Genomic DNA, 23,731 nt, shown 5'->3' with positions numbered 1-23,731 from the left:
TTTCATGAAAATTGTTTATGAGATTTGGCAAGAAAGAGAAAAGTTCATGAGTGAAATTTTGTGGAGTGGGCAAAGTGCAAATTGTACACCGAATGTCTGAAGCACACAAATCAATGTGTGATGTCTTTCACATATTTTCTGACAATATTACATCACCCATAACAAAAGAAAAACCTTGGATGGGAGTGCTTTACGACCTTAACTTCATATGAAGCCCCATGTAAAAATGTTATGGGCAAAAAAGTATGGGCTTTGAACCATCATGTGCTATACAATATATACAACATGAGGAACTTTCTTTAATGGGTTAATTAAAAGTAATTTGAACCTTAACTGAAAAAAGGAACACGGATACGTAATATGGGGAATGGGCTTGAAATAAAAAGGCCCTTTGCCTCACCACACGTCGTCAACGTCAATCGTAGAGCCACCGACACAAGTTTTCAATCACAACACCTAGATCTGTCGGCAACTTCTAAATGACTGTTATACCCCCTTCTCACCGAAGCCGTCGATTCGCGATTCTGTGGACCCCACCTTAATCAATTTTGACTTCTGATGTTTAACAATGTTTATTTTCCCGCCGTCTACAATATATTTTACAAAATTCTGTTATAATTTATAAAGACACATTTTACGAGTTATATTTGTTGCGTACATATCAGTTCGTGTATACTTTACAAAACAAAAATATTATTTTGTTGATTATTTACAAGGATAAAAGGAGAAATGGTAGTATGGAATTTAATTCCACATTTATCGATTTGCCTAATGAAGTAAATATCTCCAACGTCCACTAGTAATTGTTCTTCTATTGCACTTTCAGCTAATTTTGCCGAAATTATAAAAATACAACGTACCAAAAAAAAAAGAGAAATACAAAATGCAAAAATTTAATTTTTCTTCCCTTCGTCGCCGCCTTCTTCCAAGTACTCTTTCTTCCTCCTCTCCGCACTAGACAACACACAAATGAGAAGAAAGCACGTGGCATAAACCCCATGCACCTTCCAGTTCGTCTTCGGAGGCTGACGAAGCACCACCCTATGAAACACCGTCACGTAATAATGCAACCCCACAGCAAACCCCACGAACGTCTGCGCCAAACCTAGTACCTTGAGGGCCAAGCCACAGTCCGTGGAGAAGACGAGAACAAGGTACATGAGAAGAACCAAGAGGTAGAACACGTAGCCTAGGGTTTGCATGATCTGCAAGCACACGTAGGTCGAGCCTGACGTGGCGTATAGGAACTTGAGAGGTTCGATGCCAGTCACGAGGGACGAGAGGCATAGGATTGAGAAGTAGATGGAGAGATAGATTTGGATGAAGATGAGGAGTTTTTGGAGTGAGAAGTAGGCTTTGAAGCGGTTGAAGACGAGGGAGACTAGGAGAAGAGGGACGAGGATGAAGACGAAGGAGACTACGGAGGTGATGATTGGTGCGTACTTGTTGCCGAAGTAGGGTTTGAAGTACTTCTTGGTGATCTCTTTGTTGGCTTTGTTGATGTAGCTTTTGGATGTGGTTGAGATTTTTTCTAGGTCTGGGATTAGGGTTCTTTGGAATCTCGTGGGGAGGTCTCTGAACTCGTTGACGAAGTCGTCGTCTTCCTCGTTGTCTAGCCAGATTGGTTTTATTTCTTTCTCTGCTGGTTTTGGTTTGGTTGTGGGTTTTGAGGAGGATGGTGTTTTCTTCTTTTCTGGAGGAGGAGGAGATAGTTTGGAACTTGGGGGCTTTGTGGTGGTTTTGTTCTTGGATGAGGCTGATTTGGACAGATCTGATGACTTCTTGATCGAAGAAGTAGTGGGTTTTGTAGAGTTTGAGGACTTCTTGAGGTCTGATCCGTTCTTGGTTGTGTTAGAAGAAGATTTGGTGGAGTTGAGTTTGGAAGACGTAGTCTTGGCGAGTTTAGTTTGGTTCTTGGTAGAAGAAGAAGAAGAGATCGGTTTGATGAGCTTGGTTTGATTCTTCTTAATACTAGGTGTTGATGGAACAGAACCAGTAAGCTTCTTCTTCTTAGGGGGAGGGGGATTGGTTTCTTCATCACCCTCACCAGTTTCGAGATCTTTCAACAACAATCTTCTCACTCTAAAATGTGGATCTAAGGATTGTACTTGTTGTCGGTCATCATCAACAGAAGTTTCTGATGAGCCAAAAGTAACAAAGAAAGAAGAACAAGAGAAAAGGAAAAGAATGAAATAAAGCAACAACAGTAACTTTCTAAAACACAAGTATTTGAGTGGTGCCATTATTTTCTCTGAAACCTAGGAATCCCCTCACTATTCAGACAGATCTTGCAAAAGAGAGATCGCAAGGTTGTCAATATATTTTTTTGAAAATTAAGGTTGTCAATATATATAAAGAGAGAAAAGCATTAGTGACAGTGTGCGTATGTGTGTGTATATATATGAGGGTTTGTGTGTGAACGAGAGGGAGAAGATGGAGACCAGAGAATTTACTCGTTCAGTGGTTTTGATAATATCAATGTACATTACTTGTTTAACCTCACCGACTGGTCATGTTGCGCAGATTCTCTGTCATTCTTATTTAGTTAATTCATTTTTGGTATGTATATGTATGTGATTCGTATTCTGAAATAAGCAAGAACCTAAAACAAAATTGAAATATTAATTGTACGTGGGAGAGTGAAAACAATTGCCATCGTCGTCTGAGGGATCTGACAAATTTTTAAGCTGATTTATTATAATATTACAATTAAGAAAAAAGATTAGATAAACGATTCCACGACCAATAATAATAATATTTTTTTTATGGAAATCTAAGCATAATTGCATCACCAGAACCGTCGTATCATGATCCATGTATGACCGACACCATGTTGAAGATCGATTGTAAAAAAAAATTTTGTAGTCATTTTTTTGGAAATTGAAATATAAACCTCTTATAATGTGTAATATGCAAAAAAAAAAAAATTGTATAGCCTAGGATTCACCGTAAACATCTAACGATTAGAAAAGTCGCTTTCGCATAATTGAAGAAGCTTTTGTGTACTACTGTACATATAATCAAAATATTCATACACTTTTATATATTAAAAGCAAAAGTAATTTAATACCCACAACTCTTACTCGATTTTCGATTCAATGTAATGTTGACCCCATTCTCTTTTTTTTTTTTTTTTTGCTAACTGCGTATCCTGACCCTACCGAGGTGGTCCAGACTAGAGACCGAAGTGAGCATGGACGCTGTCAGAACATCACCATGTGGCTCACCGTGTAACGGTCTTCGGTCTCGGGTGCTGCAACCCACATGTAAATTCCGCAGTGGCCAAAACTCGAACCCAGGGGTGAGCAATTCGGCTGGAGCTCCTATACCACTAGCCCAAAGCCGAACTTGGTTCATTCTCTTTTTATAACACAATTTTTTTAAACACAAGTTGATCCCATTCTCTTTTTTTTTGGACAACTTTGTTAATTTGATCCCATTCTCTCTTATCTTTCCAAATCAAACTTATATTTTAGTTTGGTTTCTAGATGACATGTATACACCTGGTTTAAAATAATGATAATTACAAAACTAACAAAACAAAAGTGGTTTGGTTTCTTTGGTTATAGCTTTAAATTTGCCTTGTTTTTCACCACTTCAACGAATGTATAGTTTCATAAAATACGCACACTACTAACTACTTACAACAAATTAAAAAAAGATTTATTTTTGGGTTCACCCCTGGGATGAACCTCTAGGTTCACAATCAATAGGATTGTGTTATTTCATATTAGATATCTTTTAAAAAATGAAACAAAATATTGTCAAATTATATTATCTTTTTTAAATTAAAAGGTAAAAATAAATAAATAAAAAATAGTAGTAATTACAAAAAAAATATTTTTAACGTCGTCAGCAAAACATTAAACCATAAATCATAATCCCTAAACACTAAATCCTAAACTCTAAACCATTGGGTAAACCATAAACTCTAGGATAAATCTTAAACTCTAAATCAAAATCACTAAACACTAAAACACTCAAGGGTTTAGGGTTTAGTATTTAGGGTTTAGGGTTTAGATTTTTAGTGTTTAGTGTTTTTATTTAGAGTTTAGGATTTTACCAAGGGTTTAGGGTATACCCAGGGTTTAGAGTTTACCCAAAAGTTTAGGGTTTACCCAAGGGTTTAGGGTTTACCCAAAAATTTAAGGTTTACCCAAAGGTTTAGGGTTTAGGATTTAGGGTTTATGGATTATGATTTAGGGTTTAGTGTTTTGTTGACGATGTTGATAATATTTTTCTGTAACTTTTTTTTCTATAACTACTATATTTTTTTTAATTTTTTTATTAAAAAAATAATATAACTTGACAATATTTTGTTTCTTTTTTTAAAAGATATCGAATTTGAAATAATGAAATCCTATTGGTTGATGAACCTAGAGGTTCACCATACGTGTAAACCCAAAAACAACTCTTTAAAAAATTTACGTCAGCTACTCGTCAATGCAAACATGTAAAGGAAATAAAGAAAAGGATAAGAATTTAATGCCAAAGTGAGAAAGTTGAGATCACTCACATGGAGGACCAAAACCTACACTTTTTAATCTCTTTTTCATTCTCAACGCGCTTCCATTTGGTTTTTGCTCATGTGCTTAGCAAATTAAAATCAAATAATTGTAGTTCATCATGATGCATAACTTTATTGATAACTTGCAAATTGCATATTCATAATAATAATTGACTGGCTAATTGTTAGTTTGTAAACTATATAGACTCCTTCAGTGTTCATTTTTCTACTTTTTGTATGATTAACATGTACTTATACATAATCAATACCTTGGATGTAAAGATAGTCACATCACTACAAGAAAACACACCTAATTCCGACGGAGGTTCCGACGGACACCAAGGTCGTCGGATATTTGTGACGGAATACTGACAAATTTCCGACCAAATCCAAGAAAACTAAGTCGTCGGAATTCCGTCGGCCATTTCCGACGGAATTCCGACGAAATAGGGTTCGTCGGAATTTTCCGACGACTTTTCGACGACATTCCTATAAAAAATGTAACCGTTGTAGTCGTCGGAATTCCGTCGGAAAATACCGACGAATTTCCGACGGAATTCCGACGAACCATGTGACCGTTGCCGACAAATATATATGACCGTTGTATAGCCGTTTGAGATTGGACAATACCGACGGAATTCCGACGGACTGCTTTACATCCGTCGGAATTCCGTCGGAAAGTCGTCGGAGGTCCGTAAGCAATTTCCTATAAATACAACCCCTCCTCATTCAACTCATTCACACTTCATTCTCTCTTCATTCTCTTTAGTCATAACAATTCCGTGAAAATCATGTCTTCAGAAGTTTATTATCGTTCGTGGATGGATAAACCTCATTTGGATCCGAACACCAATTTGCTTACGGAAGAATACGTTCAAGGGATTGGAGAATTCATGAGGCTTGTTCAACAGCAACCGGATGCAAAAAGTGGTATGTTAAGATGTCCCTGCTCTTCTTGCAATAATAATAAGGTTATAAAAGAATTTGATGTTTGGACTCATTTGTATATGAAAGGGTTTTCACGTAATTATAAAGTTTGGTACCTTCATGGGGAAACTGGTTATGAATATGGTAGTACTAGCGAACCTCAGCCTGTTAGTGAACCTCAGCCTGATATTAGGTTAGAAGAATCTAGAACGGATATAGATTATGGTGTAGGTACTGAGCAGATGGTACATGATCATTATAGAGGGGAAGAACCAAACCCCGAGTCTAGGAGATTTTTTGACATGTTGGATGCAGGAAAACAACCTTTGTATCAAAATTGTAGAGATGGTCATTCAGTCTTATCATCTGCAACTAGATTAATGGGTATTAAGACAGACTATAATTTGGCTGAAGAATGTATGGATGCGATTACTGATTTTGTCAAAGGTATTCTACCTGAGGATAACCTTGCACCGGGTTCATACTACGAGGTTCAGAAACTTGTTGCAGGTCTTCAACTACCGTATGAAGTGATAGATGTATGTATTGACAACTGCATGATCTACTGGAGAGCGGATGAGACACGGAATGTATGCAAATTTTGTGGGAAACCTCGTTATCAGGAGACGAGGGGAAGAGTTCCGATCCCATTCAAAAGAATGTGGTATTTGCCTTTGACGGAAAGATTGAAGAGGTTGTATCAGTGTGAGCGCACAGCAAAAGCAATGAGATGGCATGCAGAGCATTCCACAAATGGTGAGATTAGACATCCTTCAGATGCAAAGGCTTGGAAACATTTCCAGTCAACATATCCAGAATTTGCGGAAGAGAGAAGAAATGTTTATCTTGGATTATCTACTGATGGTTTCAGCCCATTTGGAAAGCATGGAAGACAGTATTCTCTATGGCCAGTTATTGTGACACCGTACAACTTACGGCCGAGCTTGTGCATGCGACGAGAGTTTTTGTTTCTCTCAATTCTCGTCCCCGGGCCAGATCATCCTAAAAGATCACTAGATGTGTTTCTTCAACCACTAATATATGAGTTGCAACAACTATGGGCGCATGGTTTTGAGACATACGATGTTTCGCGCAAAGAAAACTTTCAGATGCGGGCAGTACTTATGTGGACAATAAGTGACTTTCCAGCATATGGTATGTTATCTGGATGGACAACACATGGGAAGCTATCATGTCCATATTGTCAAGATGACACAGATGCTTTCCAACTAAAGAACGGAAGGAAAACGTGTTGGTTTGACTGTCACAGACGATTTCTACCACCTGATCATCCATACCGCAGGAGTAAGACTTCGTTTACGAAGAACAAGCAGGTGTTTGATGGTCCACCTGAGGAAGTTAGTGGGAAAGATTTGTTGAAGCAGTTTAGGTATTTTGATGCAGAAAGGACGCCAGATGTAGGTGGACATGAAAACATTCGAGTCAATGCGGTTGGAGAGCTACATAACTGGCACAAAAAGAGTATTTTCTGGGATCTGCCATATTGGGAGAGTCATCTATTGCGGCATAATTTAGATGTCATGCATATTGAGAAGAACTTCTTCGATAATCTGATGAACACAGTCCTTAACATCCAAGGTAAAACGAAGGATAATTTGAAGTCAAGGTTGGATTTAGTCGATATTTGTGATCGTTCTGAACTTCACGTTGATGAGAACGGTACGGCCCTTTTTCCCATTTATCGGCTAGATGGTGCTAGAAAAGAAGAGTTCTTTGATTGGATTACAGATAAAGTGAAATTTCCTGACAGATATGCATCAAATTTGGGGAACTGCGTTGATAGAAGCGAAGGAAAGTTTACTGGCTTGAAGAGTCATGATTGTCATGTAATTATGCAGCGCCTCCTTCCGTTTGCTTTTTCAGCATTATTGCCACGTAATGTTCATGAAGCAATTGCAGGTATATTATATTTTTACAATTTAATTTATTTTTATATTTAACAATTATGCTTATAAAAACTTAATACTTACGAAAATTATGTCTTTTATCTATGTAGGGATTAGTGTTTTTTTCCGCGACTTATGCAGCAGAGTAGTGACTGAAGAGGGTATTAATAATTTGAAGACAAACGCACCAGTCAGCATGTGCAACCTTGAGAAGATATTTCCTCCATCATTCTTTGATGTAATGGAACATCTTGCTATTCATCTCGCAAGAGAATTGGAACTTGGTGGTCCTGTGCAGTACAGATGGATGTATATTTTTGAGCGTTATATGCATCATCTGAAGAAGATGGTCAAAAATCAAAGCAGGGTGGAAGGATCTATAGTGGCACAGGTGATCAATGAAGAAACTGCAATCTTTGCTGAAAATTATTTTCCACCAGAAGTGCAAACAAAACACCGAAGACCTGCTCGGCATGATGATAGAGGGGAGAGAGCAACATATCATGTTACTGTCCCAAGCATGTTCAAGGAAATAGGACGACTTAGTGGAAAATTCACGAAGCGGAGACTTACGGACACTGAGCACGCTCATTTGCAAACATATTTGCTCACCAACTGTGAAGATGTTCTACAATATGAGAGGTAAAAATATTTATTCATTTATTGTTAGATTAATATTCAATAAATTTATTTCATATTGATAATATTTTTGTATATAGTGTATATATGGCGGAGTTGCGTATGACTCACAGGCATGCAACAGAAGATGAGCTTCGACAACTTAGAGATAACGGATTTGCTGCGTGGCTTCGTAGTTATGTGAGTCATATATCATATTACCCTATGCAAATGATTAGTTTAAATTTAATATATATAAACTAATTAATTTTGCAATCATATATGTTTTTTTTTATAGGTGAATGATGGTTTGGCCAGAGGTCTTGTGTTCGATGATTGGATACGCGAATTTGTGCAGGGACCAAACTATGTGGTCAAATCATATCCTAAATTTTGTACGCGAGGATATGCATTCACAAGGAAAGGTCATTCTAAGACAACATATGATGCTGGTGTTTCATCTTCTTCTGGTGACGATGTCTACTACGGCAACATAAAAGAAATATTGGAAATCCAATTTCCTGGAATGGTTGGATTGCGTTGTGTAGTATTCTATTGTGATTGGTATGACACCACCCCAGATAGAGGAGTGAAGATTGATGCGTTTGGTGTTACATCAGTTCATTCGCGGCGGAAACTTCAATATTATGATCCCTTCATTCTTGGTTCGCAAGCTGATCAGGTATGTCAATCTATTCATAATTTTTTACAATATAATTAATTAATGTTATATATTGAACTAATACTTGTATAATTGATATGTATAGGTGTGCTACATCAGTTACCCTCGGGTGACGTACAGAGACGATCCATGGGTTACTGTAACGCAAATCAACCCAAGAGGACGAGTGGATGGAACTTCTGATGATGATGAACCATTGCAACCAGAGTCTACCAGCAACGCCCAGGCAGTTGAAGATTTGGAAAATGTTCAACTCGTTGAGAATTTGACTGTGTTTGGACATGATGCTGTCGTACATTCAGAGCCGGAAGCCGAGGTTGGGGAGTTTGATGAAGATTCAGAAGATTCTGATTAGTTTTTTTTTTTTTTTTTTTTTAATGGTCCGTCGGAAATCCCTCGCAATACACCGACGACATACCGACGACAACTGGTTTCATTGAAAATTGGAAAGGTCGTCGGTATTTCGTCGGAAAATACCGACGACATGTTTTTCTATAAAGTTTCAATCATAAAAATCTATAAATTTAGATGCCAAAACTATGAAAATAACACATAATAAGTGTTTAGTATAGTATTAGATCGCAACCGTTCAAATATAACAACTCATTAAAATATTTATGTATGCATATCATTGTTTTCATAACATCTCATCTTAACATTATATACTTATACAATCATATTTATATAAGCTTACACTACAAAAAATGTTGTTGTGTAAAATCGTGTTATAAAACATTTTTATTGTTAAATCTTTATGCAAATACTATATATATTATCAAAGATTGGATTTTGCATTTAGAAACTTGAAATGAACACCCTAAACACTAAGTCGTCGGAATTCCGTCGGAATATACCGACGGAATGTGTCCGTCGGAAAATACTGACGGACACGTTCCGTCGGAATTTCAATTAGCCCGGGAGAACCAAACCGCTTGAAAATTTTCGCGAATCGGCATTTGGTATATTTTAATTATACCGACGGAATACCGACGAACCAGTGTCCGTCGGAATCCTTGGAAATAAAAACCCTTCTCCTTCCTTCTTCGTTATCTCCGTGGCCTCTCTCTCTCACAAACACTCCGGCGATTTCTCCCCCTCTCCGGCGATTCCGGCCTTTCTCCACCTCTCTTCACCGGCGAATCCTCTCCTCACCCTCATATCTCTTCCCCAAACCCCAAATCATGTAAGAATCATCCCAAACCTTTTTTTAATCAATTGTTTAGGGTTTTGGAAGTTGATCTCGGATTTTAGGTTGTTTGATTGAAAATTTTAGGATTGAATGGATAGTTTAGGATATATAAGTTAGGATTGTTGTTTGGATTGTTGTTTTAGTTTTTTTTGGAACATTTTTTGATTTTTAAAACGTTTTTTGATTTTAAAAAACGTTTTTTGATTTTTTAAAACTTTTTTTTTATTTTTAAAAACGTTTTTTGATTTTTAAAAACGTTTTTTGATATTTAAAACGTTTTTAAAATTTTTTAAAAATATTTAACAACATTTTTCTATATTTATAAATTTTTATAATTTTGTATACATATATATATATATATATAAAATCATGTATAAAAAATTTAAAATTTTTTATAATTTTTTAAAGTAATAAACTATGTATAATAAAACGTTTTTTTCAAAAAATATAAATATTTAACAACATTTTTCATTTATAAATTTTTAACAACATTTTTCTATATTTATAAATTTTTTATAATTTTGTATACATATATATATATATATATGTAAATCATGTATAATAAAAACTTTAAAATTTTTTATAATTTTTTTTCCACTAATAAACTATGTATAATAAAACGTTTTTAAAAAAAATATAAATATTTAACAACATTTTTCTTCATTATACAACATTTTTCTATATTTATAATTTTTTATAATTTTGTATACATATATATATATATATATATAAATCATGTATAATAAAAAAAATTTTTTATAATTTTTTTTAAGTTTCCACTAATAAACTATGTATAATAAAACATTTTTAAAAAAAATATAAATATTTAACAACATTTTTCTTCATTTATAAATTTTTAACAACATTTTTCTATATTTATAAATTTTTTATAATTTTGTATACATATATATATATATAAAAGGTTTAATAGTTTTTTTTAAAACGTTTATAAAACCTTTTGTAAATATATAAATGAAAATATGTTTGATGGGTTAATTTTTTTTTTTAGGGCCGAGGATGAAGCCCGCCCCGCAGCCCGTCTTCGACGTAGTTCGGTGAGCGGTTCCCGTGCATCGGTATCGTCTCATGACTCGGTTCCCGCATATATTCCCGCTCCAGCTCCCTCTGCCCCTCACGCTGCCCCTCACGCTGCTGCTCAACAGGATCCGGGGGTCATGCCGGTTCATCTATTGGTTCAACAACCAGGTCGAGAGCATCTCCCGTTTCTCCAACCCAACCCACGACGAGGCCATAGCACTTGGTTAGTATTTTTTTTTATTTGTACCGTTATATTTTTTCCTTTAATTAACTTGCTAACTTGTATTTTTTTTAAAGGTTCACCAAGTCGAAAAATGGCATTAGCCGGAGCATCAACCAGATGATGTACTCCATGCTCCGTTTTGGATATCCAAAGTGGAGTGTGATCCCTTCCGACGAACGAGAGTTGTGGTTTCGTCAGTTTGCGGTATAGTAACTCTTCATTTTTTTAAAGTTTTTACATTTTTTTACATATATTTACTTATTAAATTGTGTTTGTTTTGTAGCAAGAGTTCAACTGGCACTCCGATCTTACGGAAACAGTCCGTAAGAAATTCAACGAAAAGGCCATGGACTCTTACACAAAGCAGATAAACGCGTGGAAGACAGTTTGGCAGAAGAACAAGAAGCCACGGTTCATCAACGGGACGGTGTGGGAGCAGTTGATAGCTCATTGGGAGAGGGAAGACACTGCAGCGACGTCTTCTAGGAACTCCAGGAACCGGAAGAGCGATCGTGGCGGGAAAGGTATGTATGTGCACAACCTCGGCGCTTGCTCCATGTCTACTAAGGAGGATGAACTTGTAAGTTTTTTATTATTATTTATCTTTATATTTTTTAAATAAATATTTTATATATTTCTTGGCTAATAATGGCGGTTTTTTTAGATCGAAGCAAATGACGGTAATCCCGTTGATCGTCTCCAACTCATTAAGGTGGCTCACACTAACAAGACGACGGGTCAAATTCAGGACCCCGTGATCAAAGGTGTAGTTGATTTGGTGGAAGCTAAGATAGTTTCTCAATCTCAGCCTCTCTCTGATGACGGCGACTCCACGGGAGCTTCAACCAACCTGTCTCTATTGCAAATAAATGAGATGGTTGAAAAGGTAATTTTTTTTATTAATATATTTTTTTTATAATGTCGATTACTTACTTGTCCCTATTTACTTACTTTAAATATTTTTGTAGGCGGTTCCTAAAAGGAAAGGAGGCCGTTTAGTTGGGTTGGCCCGTCGTGCTTCTTCGTATCCGGCATCTTCTTCGCAAGCTCCGTATGCCGATCCCATGATTCTCGAGGAGCTACATGACAAAGATGAACGGATTGGGGCATTGGAGGAGCAGAACACCACTATCCTTTCGGAGAATGCCACTATCCGTTCGGAGAATGCCACTATCCTTGCTGAGTTGGCATCCCAGAAGAAGTTCAACACCGAGATTATGCAGAAGCTAGATCGTTTGATGTCTTCGAGTTCATCTTAGTTTATTTCGGCTTTTTAAAACTTTCGGAATGTTTTTTTTTTCTATTTCGGTTTGTATGAATTTTAAACTTTATGAATGTTTTTTTCCTATTTCGGTTTTTATGAATTTAAATTTTATAATATTATTAGTTTTAAATTTCCGATTTTTTAAATTTATTAATATCAAAAAATATATAAAAATGCAAAATTAATTTGTAAAAAAAAAGGGTATATACCGACGGACAATGGTCGTCGGAATATACCGACGGACATATATCCGTCGGAATTTACCGACAAACCACATTTCCGTCGGAATATACCGACGAACGTGGTTCGTCGGTATATTCCGACGAACGTTGTCCGTCGGTAATTTCCGACGCCCAAAGTTCGTCGGAATAAACTGAGGAACACTCTACGTCGGAATTGTCCGACGAACGTTCTTCGTCGGTACGTAGTTTTCCGATGAACTCTGGTCTCGTGTATCCGCATCGTAATATCGTCGGAAGTTCGTCAGAATGACGTTTCTCGGTATTCGTCAGAAAGTCGTCGGAAGTTCTGACGAAATTCTGACGAATTTTTTTTTTCCGACGAAACGATACCGACGGACGGGTACGTCGGAAATTCGTCGGAATCAGTCTATTCCGACGAATTTCCGACGATTTCGGCCATCAGAATCCCCCTGTTTTCTTGTAGTGCATGCCACGTACGTCTACCTAAGTTTGATTCATTTTTAACTTGAGACAAATGTGTTAGATAATGAAATCGCTTGCTTGTATTCCACTCATAGTAATGCAAGTATCGAGTTTATGGATATACACAAAATCAAAATATCAATGGATTTTTTTTTTTATCAATGGATATTTTAATAATCACTTTTCTTATGAGTCAGATGGTGAATCATTTCCGTTAACTATTCACAAATATTTTATAACAGTTGATCGTTGTCTTATATTACAAACGATGTGATTGTTCGTATTTTATACACTAACTCACAGCGTACAAATACAAAAGTTGTTTGATAAACTCATAAACACTACAAATTCAATATTAGTTTCTCTTAAGCAACTATGACAAACACGCTTAAAGAAAAATCAAAATTTTGGTTGGACACCTAACACTTACTCAACCATTTGTCCCGAGTCAATGATCGACGACTTTTGACTCCACGAGTCTTTGACTAGGGAGTTTGGTAAAAAGTGAAAGTTGTGAAAAAATAATTAGATGCATAGAAGTGCGATAAAAACTGAAATATTGTAGGATTTTTGTAAATAGAGAGATTACCTGATGATTTGAACAGAGTTAATATTGTAGGATTTTTGTAAATATTGTAGGATTTTTGTAAATAATGTTAGCTACAAAAGTTTTGATTCGTTGACCAAGGCCTTTGATCTAGAATATGGTGTGTACTACAAACTCGGAAACAGATCCCAAAATGTGAATGTGGACTTTGGAATCATATAAATTGGAAAATAATTGACAAATTTTTGGCACACTATATTTAATGTAATTTGTAATCATGTAATGCGAATAAATTATTATTTATAAGATCTATATCCTAATACCCTGACATTTAAATAACTGTTATCTGCATGACATTAATGTTTTGTCCCCTATATCGCCGGATCCTATGCAAATAGTGGGAGAAAGCCAATAGTATCTGAACAAGAACGCTAAAACAAGACACAACAAGACAAATCTGTAACAAGAAACTGCTTAAACTGTAACATATAAACTGTAACAGGAATTTAAATGCATAAGTTCAGTTAAGTCATCTGTTCCCAAACATATAAAGACATAAATTTAATGGCAAGACATAAACAATACCAAGATTTTTTATTAACACAGAACAAAGGCAGTTTCATACAAAGATCAGATCAAAAGCAAAAGTTCCATACTAGTTCTAAGTTTCATACTAGTCCTAAGTTCCATAATAGTCCTAAGCTCCATACTAGTTCTAAGTTCCATAATAGTCCTAAGCTTCATAGTCACGTTTTATCTTAGTCCTAAGCTCTAGAAACTTAATCTTAGCTTCATATGTCTTCATTGTTATAAAAGCCCTTCTGCTCCCTTCACTGTCTATAAGATGTTCCATTGCTGCTTCATATAATGGAGACCACTCTCTCACTCCAGGCAATGTGTACAGAATCTCTAATACATTCTCAACCATATCCAACATCTTGACGCTCCAACATCCGTTCTGCTATCTTATTCTTCACCATAAGAGCTTCAGTACGTTTGTCATAAGCTTCTACAACCATATCCTTCTCCTTACGCTTTCTTTTTCCTCTCGAACTTCCAGAATGAGTCTGAGTTTGGCGCTGGGTTTGTGTCTGAGCTTGTGGTTGAGTTTCTGTCTCTGCTGCTGGCTGAGAATCGGCTTCATCACCATCATCTACACCGACTCTAGAACTCAAGCTTGCTTCTCCATGTTGAGCACTCCATCCTTCTGCTCCAGTTACTACTACAGCTCGAAACTCCTCTTCAAACATATCCATATTAAATTCCTCTTTCCATATGGATCTTCTAATCCCAGAACACTCCTATATAACAAAAAATAAAGAGTGAGTCAATGAGGAATCATGAAGCAAATATAAGCTCATGAAGCAAATATAAGGAAAAAAATACACAGAAGACACTACAAGAAAAATGGGTTTTAATAGCAGACCGGAATAGCGTTTTTTTCAATTGTGTTATGCTTGATATACGCGGGTTTTAAAGATAGCGTTTGTATATTCGAAACGCTATGTTAGAGTTGTGAACTGAAAAAAAAAATTAAGTGTATGTTAAAGAAGAAATAGGAGTGTAATAATAGCAATAAATGATTAAAAGTGTTATGGTTGAGTTTCGCGGTTATACCCGGGACACTTGGTAAAATTTTGGCTCCTAAACAAGATTAGTGTCGAAAAAAAAACCCAAATTATTAGGGTTACGATCTTCCCTCTCTCTCGTATCTCCTTGCCTCTTTTGTGCTGAAAGAATCAATCTCAATCTCTATCACTTCTAATTTCATTTTTAATTCCTAAGCTCTTACCTTTTCTCATCTCGAATCCACTTTCTCGTAATGTCGAATCCATTTTCAATTCCTCTTCTCTTGTCGTAATCCATTCCCAATCCGTCGAAGGTGAGTTCGCTTTTACTAACCTACCCATCAGATTATATTTCGATTTTCTTTTTCTTATATATGTTCTAGTGTTATTGCATTGTCAATTGATGCGTTTCTGTATACTATTTTGCAGGAAGGATTTCGTTTGTAGATCTTCGGATTAAGGTCCATTTTCTTCTTTTCATCTCTCTTTTACTTAGTTTTTTTCTTTCTATTTTAACACAATTCTCTTATTTTGTAGCTGACTCGAAGCAAAATTGAAGAGATTTTATCGAAAGGTAAAAACAAGTGACACTATCATCTTTTATTTACAAAACTCGTTCTGTTTTGGTTTTCTGGGTTGATAAAGTGAGCGTCTTGTATGTACAATTGCTCGGAGCGGTAACATGGATAAATCGTGGGTCTGGTTACCAAGGTATTAACTTCACTTCACTATCTTTTAGAAATTGTTTTGTGTTGATCTCATTTATTTGGAAGACTGAATGTTGTATTCTCATTTGTTCTACATGACAGGAATAGCCTTGAGTATGAGAAAGGAGCTAGTGAATTTGTGTCTTCTTCATCAAGACGTTTAGGAGATCCAGCTGAAATGTTCTGCCCTTGTGTTGATTGTCGCAATGTCTGCCATCAAGCTTGTGAGACAGTTTTGGAGCACCTGGTGATTAGAGGAATGGATCAGAAGTACAAGAGTTGTGTGTTTTGGACAAAACACGGGGAGACAAGACCAGATAAGTCAGCTGATGTGTACTCATCTGAAAATGAGGCTTACGAGTTGTTCAGAACGACTTTCTTGGCAAGTGAAGGCAATGAGACTGCTGAACAAGAGAATGCAGGAGCGTTTGAGGGGCCTGACAGTCCAGAAGAGGCTGAGTTCAGAAAGAAGTTAGAGGATGCAGAAACTCCGTTGTACCCGGAGTGTGAGAAATTTTCAAAAGTTGCTGCAATCATGGGACTTTACAGGATAAAGGTGAAGAGTGGGATGTCTGAGAACTATTTTGATCAGCTACTGTCCTTGGTTCATGACATGCTTCCCGTTGAAAATGTGCTACCTAAGTCTACTGATGAGATGAAGAAGTTTCTGAAACAGTTTGGTTTTGGCTACGACGTCATCCACGCCTGCAAGAATGACTGTATTTTATATAGAAAACAGTATGAAGATGCGGTCAGCTGTCCAAGATGTAGTGAATCAAGATGGGAGAAGGATAAGCAATCTGGTGAGGAGAAGAAAGGGGTTCCTGCTAAGGTGCTTAGGTATTTCCCGATCAAAGACAGGTTCAGGAGAATGTTTAGATCAAAGCGGTTGGCTGAGGAGTTGTGTTGGCACTCCACTAATGCTTCTGAAGATGGAACTATGCGACATCCAGTGGATTCGTTGACTTGGGTGCAGATAAACAACAAATGGCCGGAGTTCGCAGCTGAGGCAAGAAACCTAAGACTAGGTATTTCAACCGATGGCATGAATCCATTCTCCATCCAGAACACCAACCACAGCACATGGCCTGTTCTCTTGGTCAACTACAATATGTCTCCAACGCAGTGTATGAGGTCCGAGAACATTATGTTGACCATGCTAATTCCTGGCCCAACCGCACCTAGCAACAATATTGATGTATATCTACAACCATTGATGGAAGACTTGCAGGAACTGTGGACAGAAGGTATACAAGTTTATGACGCCTTTAAGAAGGAGAGTTTCACTCTTAGAGCCATGTTGCTGTGGAGTATCACAGATTACCCTGGTTTAGGAACTTTAGCTGGTTGTAAAGTGAAGGGCAAGCAAGCGTGTAATGTCTGTGGGAAGGATACACCACATAGGTGGCTAAAGTTCAGTCGTAAACATGTATACATGAAGAACAGGAGGCGGCTCATGCCTAGTCATCCATACAGACGAAAGAAAGGATGGTTTGACAATACGGTTGAGGTTGGTTCTGCAAAGAGGATTCAGAGCGGTTCAGAAATATTAGACAGTATAAGGGACTTTAAAAACGATTTTGGAAAACTCTTACCTAAGAAGAGTAAGAGAAAGAGGAGTGAAGGAGATGAGGATGATGTTGTTTCAGCTGAGGAGTACGAAGAAGATCATGATATGTGGCGGTGGAAGAAAAAATCTATTTTCTTTGACTTACCTTATTGGAAGGTATTTTATTTGATTTACCTTCTTTAACCTACCTTATTAGTCTGAAATTGTTAATATTATTTATGCTAAATACTTGTAAAATTTCTTGTAGGATATGCCTGTGAGGCATAACATCGACGTGATGCACGTGGAGAAGAATGTGAGCGATGCCCTGTTGTCTATTCTGATGAATAGTTGCAAATCAAAGGATGGCCTGAAAGCGAGAAAGGATTTAGAAGATATGGGTATTCGAAGCAGCTTACATACACAAGTAAGGGGGAAGAGAACTTATCTGCCTCCAGCTGCGTATTGGCTCTCTAAAGAAGAAAAAAAAATATTCTGCAGAAGATTATCCAACTTCAGAGGCCCTGATGGATATTGTGCAAATATATCCAATTGTGTCTCACTGGATCCTCCTTCTATTGGCGGCATGAAGTCACATGACCATCATGTTCTTATGCAGAATCTGTTTCCGGTTGCGTTGAGAGGTTTACTCCCAAAAGGACCTCGGATTGCAGTGAGTCGTATGTGCAATTACTTCAACAGAATCTGTCAACGCGTTCTTGATCCTGAGAAGCTACTTGCTCTAGAAACAGAGATTGTGGAGACAATGTGCCAGTTAGAGAGATTCTTTCCACCTTCATTGTTTGATATCATGTTCCACCTTCCACTGCATCTGGCGAGAGAAGCACGATTGGGTGGCCCTGTACACTTCAGGTGGATGTATCCATTTGAGAGGTAAGTATATTGTTTTCATTAGAAGCTTAATTATTATATGAAGCGAATTTCAATATTTTAACCATCTTCATTTGCAGGTATATGAAGACACTGAAAGCTTTTGTGAAGAATTTTGCAAGACCTGAAGCTTGTATGGCAGAGGGTTATCTAGCCGGTGAATGTCTTGCATTTTGTATGGAGTTCTTACAGAAATCGGTACCAGTTGAGGAACCAATGACAAGAAATGAAGATTTAGAGGCACATGATAATGTACTTGAAGGGCGCCCTTTGCAAAAAGCTACAGAAGTGAAACTTACTGATAAGGAGAGCTCATCGTTATGTCCTCATGAATACTGCAGTGATGGATCCTTATGTTCAGTAAGTGTGGATATAGATATTTTATGTTTTACTATCAGTGTAGATAACTGTAGATGAAGATATTTTTGCCTTTACAGGATGCATTTAGAGGAACTTCAAGCAAAAGATGGAAGATGTGCAAGAAATGGTACCATATTATGGAAAACTCATACAGAAAGGTTTTCGACATAGATAAAAGATAAGGTATGTGATCTGGTCATGGTAATGATATTGATATGTGATGTGGTAATGATATTGATATGTGATCTGTTCATGCTAGATACCAAATAACTCAAAGGATCATTCTCAGCGGCTCAGATGGCTTGCGTTTGGACCAAGGAATGTCGCACACACCTACAAGGGATATATAGTTAATGGACATCGATACCAGACAGACGATGTCAAAAGGAAGACTCAGAACTGTGGGGTTTCAAATGAAGCATTCTCCATGTGCAGAGCTAGTGCGAAAGATTCTAATCAAATGGCGGACATGGTAGCATACTATGGAGTCATAAAGGAGATCATATTGCTTGATTACCACATGTTTCAGGTGCCTCTGTTTAAGTGTAGTTGGGCACATAAAGGGAAAGGTGTTAAAGAGGAAGACGGTTTTACACTTGTGAATCTCCACACGAACCAGTCAGCATTTGTTAATGATCCATACATTCTGCCTTCTCAAGCTAAACAAGTTTTTTACTCAAGAGAGGATGACAGCTCTCCTTGGTATGTTGTTATGAGAGCACCTCCGAGAGGATATCATGAGTTAGAGACTGAAGAGGAAATTTGCCCTGCAACGTTAACAGTCCAGCATGATGAAGATATCGGAGATCACGCTTCAGATGACGAGAGTTTTTGTGTTAGGAATGATTGTGAGGGTATTATTCTTTGAGATTAATAATAAGTTTGTTGTTGTAACAGGTAAACTGATACAATGAACGAGAATGCTGTTACTGAGAAGGCGCGTCGCAGTAAACGTCAAGCAGGCCTTGCTGTTAGTCCTGTGGTGTCTTTATCTACCAAGAAACAGAAGAAGAATTGCCCGAAGAAGAATGTGGAACAGGAGTCACAGCACGACGAACTCGAGCAACATACCGGTTCAGAAGAAGTGGAACAAGAACCAGAAACTGTAGAAGCCGAAGAAGAAAATGATGATGATGAAACACAACCACCCGAAGAACATGATCAGTACGAAACACAACCAGCTGAAGAAGAACATGACGAGGAAAATGTACAAGACGAAGAAGAAGAAGTCATTCCTAGCTCTGAGACACAAACACAGCAATCTGATAACCAAGTGAAGAAGACTAGAGGTCCAACTAAAATGCGAAAAGTGGCGAAACATATAGAGGACAAGGTAGATGTGGAGTTCAATTCTTTGGGAGAGCATGTTGGTCGTGGATCAGTGACACTGTCCTCATTCCTTGGTCCTCTTGTGAGAGAGCATGTGCCTGTATTGCTAGATGACTGGAGACATCTGGAAGAGAAAACAAAAGACGCTCTGTGGGAGGAAATACAGGTAATTCTGTTACCTATGTATATACATACACACGAGTTCAGTATTAATATGAATATTATGTACAGGGACGATTCAACTTGACAGAAGACTGGCAAAAGGATGTAGTCTTTAAGCAGATGGGTTGTTTGTGGAGGGCCTCTAAATCTAGACTCTCTTCCATAGTTAGAGCAGCAAAAAACAAGGCGCAACTACAGATAATTAAACCCAGCAACATACAATCGGTAACAGCTTGGAACAATTGGGTGAAAGGAAGATGTACTGCAGCTTTTCAGGTAACATTTTGTGTCTTGCGTATTTACATTTGGGTTATGTAAGTAACATTTATTACAAAATGGTATTTGGTTTATGTAGGAACAAAGTAATAAGTACAGGGAACTCAGAAAGGCTCAAATTCCCCACACCACTAGTCGAAAAGGCATGAATCGGCTTGCAGAGGAGATGGTATGTTTTACAATTTGAAATAATAATTGGTGTGTTATTGGGTTTATGAGATCTGATGACTACTACTTTATTTAACTTGTAGAAAAAAAACAGTTCTGATCCTAAGCTAGTCACTAGAACTAAGGTTTGGGTCGCTGGTCATACACATTCTGATGGAACACCCGTTCGTCAAGAATTTGCAGATACAATAGTAAGATTACTTGTAACAATAATATTGTTGGCTATAGAATACAATTTACATAACTTGTGTAATTTTTAATTGCAGGAGAAGATAAAGAGAATTGACAGTGAAATGGAATCAAGTTCAGCAGATAATATCGGTGAAGATGCTGTCACTCAGGTTCTAGGAAAAGATAAGCCAGGAAGAATTAGGGGGTTGGGACGAGGGGTTACTGTAACCAAGTTGGCATTCTTACATGCTAGAGATTCACATGTCAAGCAACTTGAAGCAGCTCAAGCAGAACTAATCAACAAGGTTCAAGATTTGCAAAATGTGGTTAAAGACTTGGCTGGTAAAAAGGTAACTTCGTTATTCTTCTTGTTTTATTATTCAAACTTCTGATATGTATAAGGTTGTAACAAAAATGATTGTGGTTGTTGGGTATAGGAAAAAAACGGATTTGATTCTAATTCTGAGAGAAGCGATGTGAGCAAGGGCGGAGGAATAAGGTGCCAAATACTGGATTGGGTTTCGAATGATGATTTGGTTGTTGCTGAAGGAGAATTCTACTCTAGTGAGCCCACATATAAGATTGGTCGCATTCCACTGGGTCCTAATGCGGCTGCTGTTATAGTGAAGTCTGTATCAGTCGTAACAGCGCCTATATGGAGACCTACTCCAACTTGTGTATCGCTTAGTCAGGCTGTTGGAGTCAAAATTGCATGGCCATCTGAGAAGCTCATCTTGGATGATGGCATTGACATTTCAAACAATGGCAACAACGACGAGTCGGAGGTAAATAAATTCCGTCCTCCAAATCTTGATAATCATTCATTAATGTACTCCTGAAATGTGTGAATATATTTTACATGATTCAGGATGTAGCTGCATCTTTAGGAAATGTTAAAATATTTGATTACTGGAAAATAGAAGAGGAGTTGATAGCTGAGGGTGTCTTGTTGACAACCGAACCTACTCACCTCGTCAACCAAATTCCACTGGGACCGAATGCAGCAGTTCTTAGAGTCGAAATGGTTTTTAAACCTAATGCCTATATCTGGAGACCTACACCTGAAATGACAAAGATGGGTGATGCAGTACATGGGACAATAGCGTGGCCTCTAGATAAGATAAGACTACCCGATCAAAATTCGCCTACTGATCAACATTCACCTACTGAATCAAACAAGATATCCAATCAGGTAAGTTTGTAAATTCTTAGAAGGTGATTAGATATTGAATTGTTAGGTTGCCGGTGTTGATATTGTGGTGAATGTGTTTGTCTTTTTGGGTTTTAGAGTGGTGGTAACAGCACTAGTAGTAGCAACAAAGGTGGCAAACAGAAGGTTGCTCTCTTGGACTGTCATAACTTAGGACAGAGAGTTGCTTTAGGTCGTGTGTTCTCAACTGATCCAGCAGAGAAAGTGCATTTCGTTCCTTTAGGTCCCAATGCTACGAAGGTTTGGGTAGAGGTTTCCGAGTTCGATGGGGCTCGAGTGTGGAGGCCAAACTCTGAAATCGAATTCATGGGTGATGCAGTAGGAAGCACCGTGGCTTGGCCAAATGATAACATTGTGTATCTCTAAGGATTACAATGTTGCTTTAGTGTGAACTTATAATGTAATCTCTAAGGATGTGTGAACAACTATGTAATCTGTTTAAGTTGAATCTATGAAATTTATGTTTATTTATATAAGTTGATATTTTGTTTCAAAATCCCAGAAAACGAATTTGTGTAAATTTAAAAATATAAATATATAAAAATTAAAATTTAAAATATATAAATATATTAACATTATATATACAGCACAAATGAAACTGCTATAGTAGTACATATATACATTGCACTTTGGTAACTGCTATAGTAGAATTAACTAAAACAAACAGAAAACGCTATTTATAAAATTAGTAATAGCAGTAAAAAGACGCTATTAAATAATATTTAATTGCAGAAATAAAAGCGCTATCGTAGCGGAAGAAAAGATAGCACAACGAAATACTGCTATTTAATGTCCTCGACCTATTATGACGGGCGATGATACATCGCTTAACAAACCGCTATCCTATCGTTAGATAGCGTTATTCGGCCGCTATAAAAACGCGTTTTTCTTGTAGTGATAGATAAGAGAAACTGACCTTTTCGCGTTCACTCCACCAATCATCTGACATATCAACCCTTCCCATGCTGTCAAACCCAAAACCTGTCCTATTCTTAATCAACTTCCTAAATTTGGTGTACTTCTTTCTACTTGTGTCGTACTTGTTCTTGAACACAGACCAATCGAGATACCTTTCTTAAACCTCTCTTCAAACGCCTCTATGATTTTTGTTTCCCTATTTTATTCATTGATGTCGTCCTATTTCATTTTCTTCTCTCTTCCGCGTGGAGTTCGAAAAAATACCTAACTTCTTCAGGAGTCCAAGTCTAAATCATAGAAACACATAAACTCAAATTCTATACTGACCTAACGACAGTTCAGTTCCATACACTACTCAAGTTCTATACTGACCTAAAGCAAGACAGTTCCATACATATAACAAACAAGACTAGTGTGAGAGAGCCTTACATCTTTTTGACATCTTAAAAAGTGAGAGGAACAGCGGTAGAGAGTGAGCTTGAGAGGAACAGGGACAGTCTGAGAAAAAAAAATTAGTTGGAATATCAGAAGTGAATTAAAAAGCTAACGAGAAAAGGAGGAGAGACAAACTCAAACTTAGGAAACAAACCTTACTAAAGAGAGTGAGCTTGAGAGGGTCTGAGCTTGAGAGAGTGAGCTTGAGAGGAACAGGGACAGTCTGAGAAAAAAATTAGTTGGAATATCAGAAGTGAATTAAAAAGCTAACGAGAAAAGGAGGAGAGACAAACTCAAACTTAGGAAACAAGCCTTACTAAAGAGAGTGAGCTTGAGAGGGTCTGAGCTTGAGAGGGTCTGAGCTTGAGAGAGTGAGCTTGAGAGGAACATGGACAGTCTGAGAAATAAATTAGTTGGAAT

General features: G+C 37.3%; 2 protein-coding genes across 2 annotated transcripts; one reads left to right on the top strand and one right to left on the bottom strand.

The window, feature by feature from the left end:
• Nucleotides 1–673: 673 nt before the first annotated feature.
• LOC106382601 lies at nt 674–2,411 on the bottom strand. Its single transcript, XM_013822632.3, has one exon. The coding sequence runs from the start codon at nt 2,241–2,243 to the stop codon at nt 894–896; it is 1,350 nt and encodes a 449-aa protein (XP_013678086.1). The 5' UTR covers nt 2,244–2,411; the 3' UTR covers nt 674–893.
• A 13,406-nt stretch (nt 2,412–15,817) lies between these two features.
• LOC106430481 lies at nt 15,818–19,510 on the top strand. The gene is made up of 6 exons (XM_013871270.2): nt 15,818–15,846; nt 15,945–17,568; nt 17,660–18,285; nt 18,363–18,642; nt 18,720–18,800; nt 18,902–19,510. The coding sequence occupies exons 1-6, from the start codon at nt 15,818–15,820 to the stop codon at nt 19,508–19,510; spliced, it is 3,249 nt and encodes a 1,082-aa protein (XP_013726724.2).
• The last annotated feature ends 4,221 nt before the right edge of the window (nt 19,511–23,731 follow it).

The sequence above is a fragment of the Brassica napus genome, chromosome C3 (genome assembly GCF_020379485.1).
Source record: "Brassica napus cultivar Da-Ae chromosome C3, Da-Ae, whole genome shotgun sequence".
NCBI classification, from domain to species: Eukaryota; Viridiplantae; Streptophyta; class Magnoliopsida; order Brassicales; family Brassicaceae; genus Brassica; species Brassica napus.
The sequence above is the reverse complement of the archived record's forward strand: the minus strand, read 5'-3'. Positions and strand labels throughout refer to the sequence as shown.

What these genes read in the sequence shown, in the direction of transcription:
- LOC106382601 (XM_013822632.3), bottom strand. Translation starts at nt 2,243, where the DNA reads ATGGCACCACTCAAATACTTGTGTTTTAGAAAGTTACTGTTGTTGCTT.
- LOC106430481 (XM_013871270.2), top strand. Translation starts at nt 15,818, where the DNA reads ATGGATAAATCGTGGGTCTGGTTACCAAG. An exon ending in TGGATGTATCCATTTGAGAG is followed by an intron (nt 18,286 to 18,362) that starts GTAAGTATATTG and finishes CTTCATTTGCAG; the next exon opens with GTATATGAAGACACTGAAAG. An exon ending in GTGATGGATCCTTATGTTCA is followed by an intron (nt 18,643 to 18,719) that starts GTAAGTGTGGAT and finishes TTGCCTTTACAG; the next exon opens with GATGCATTTAGAGGAACTTC.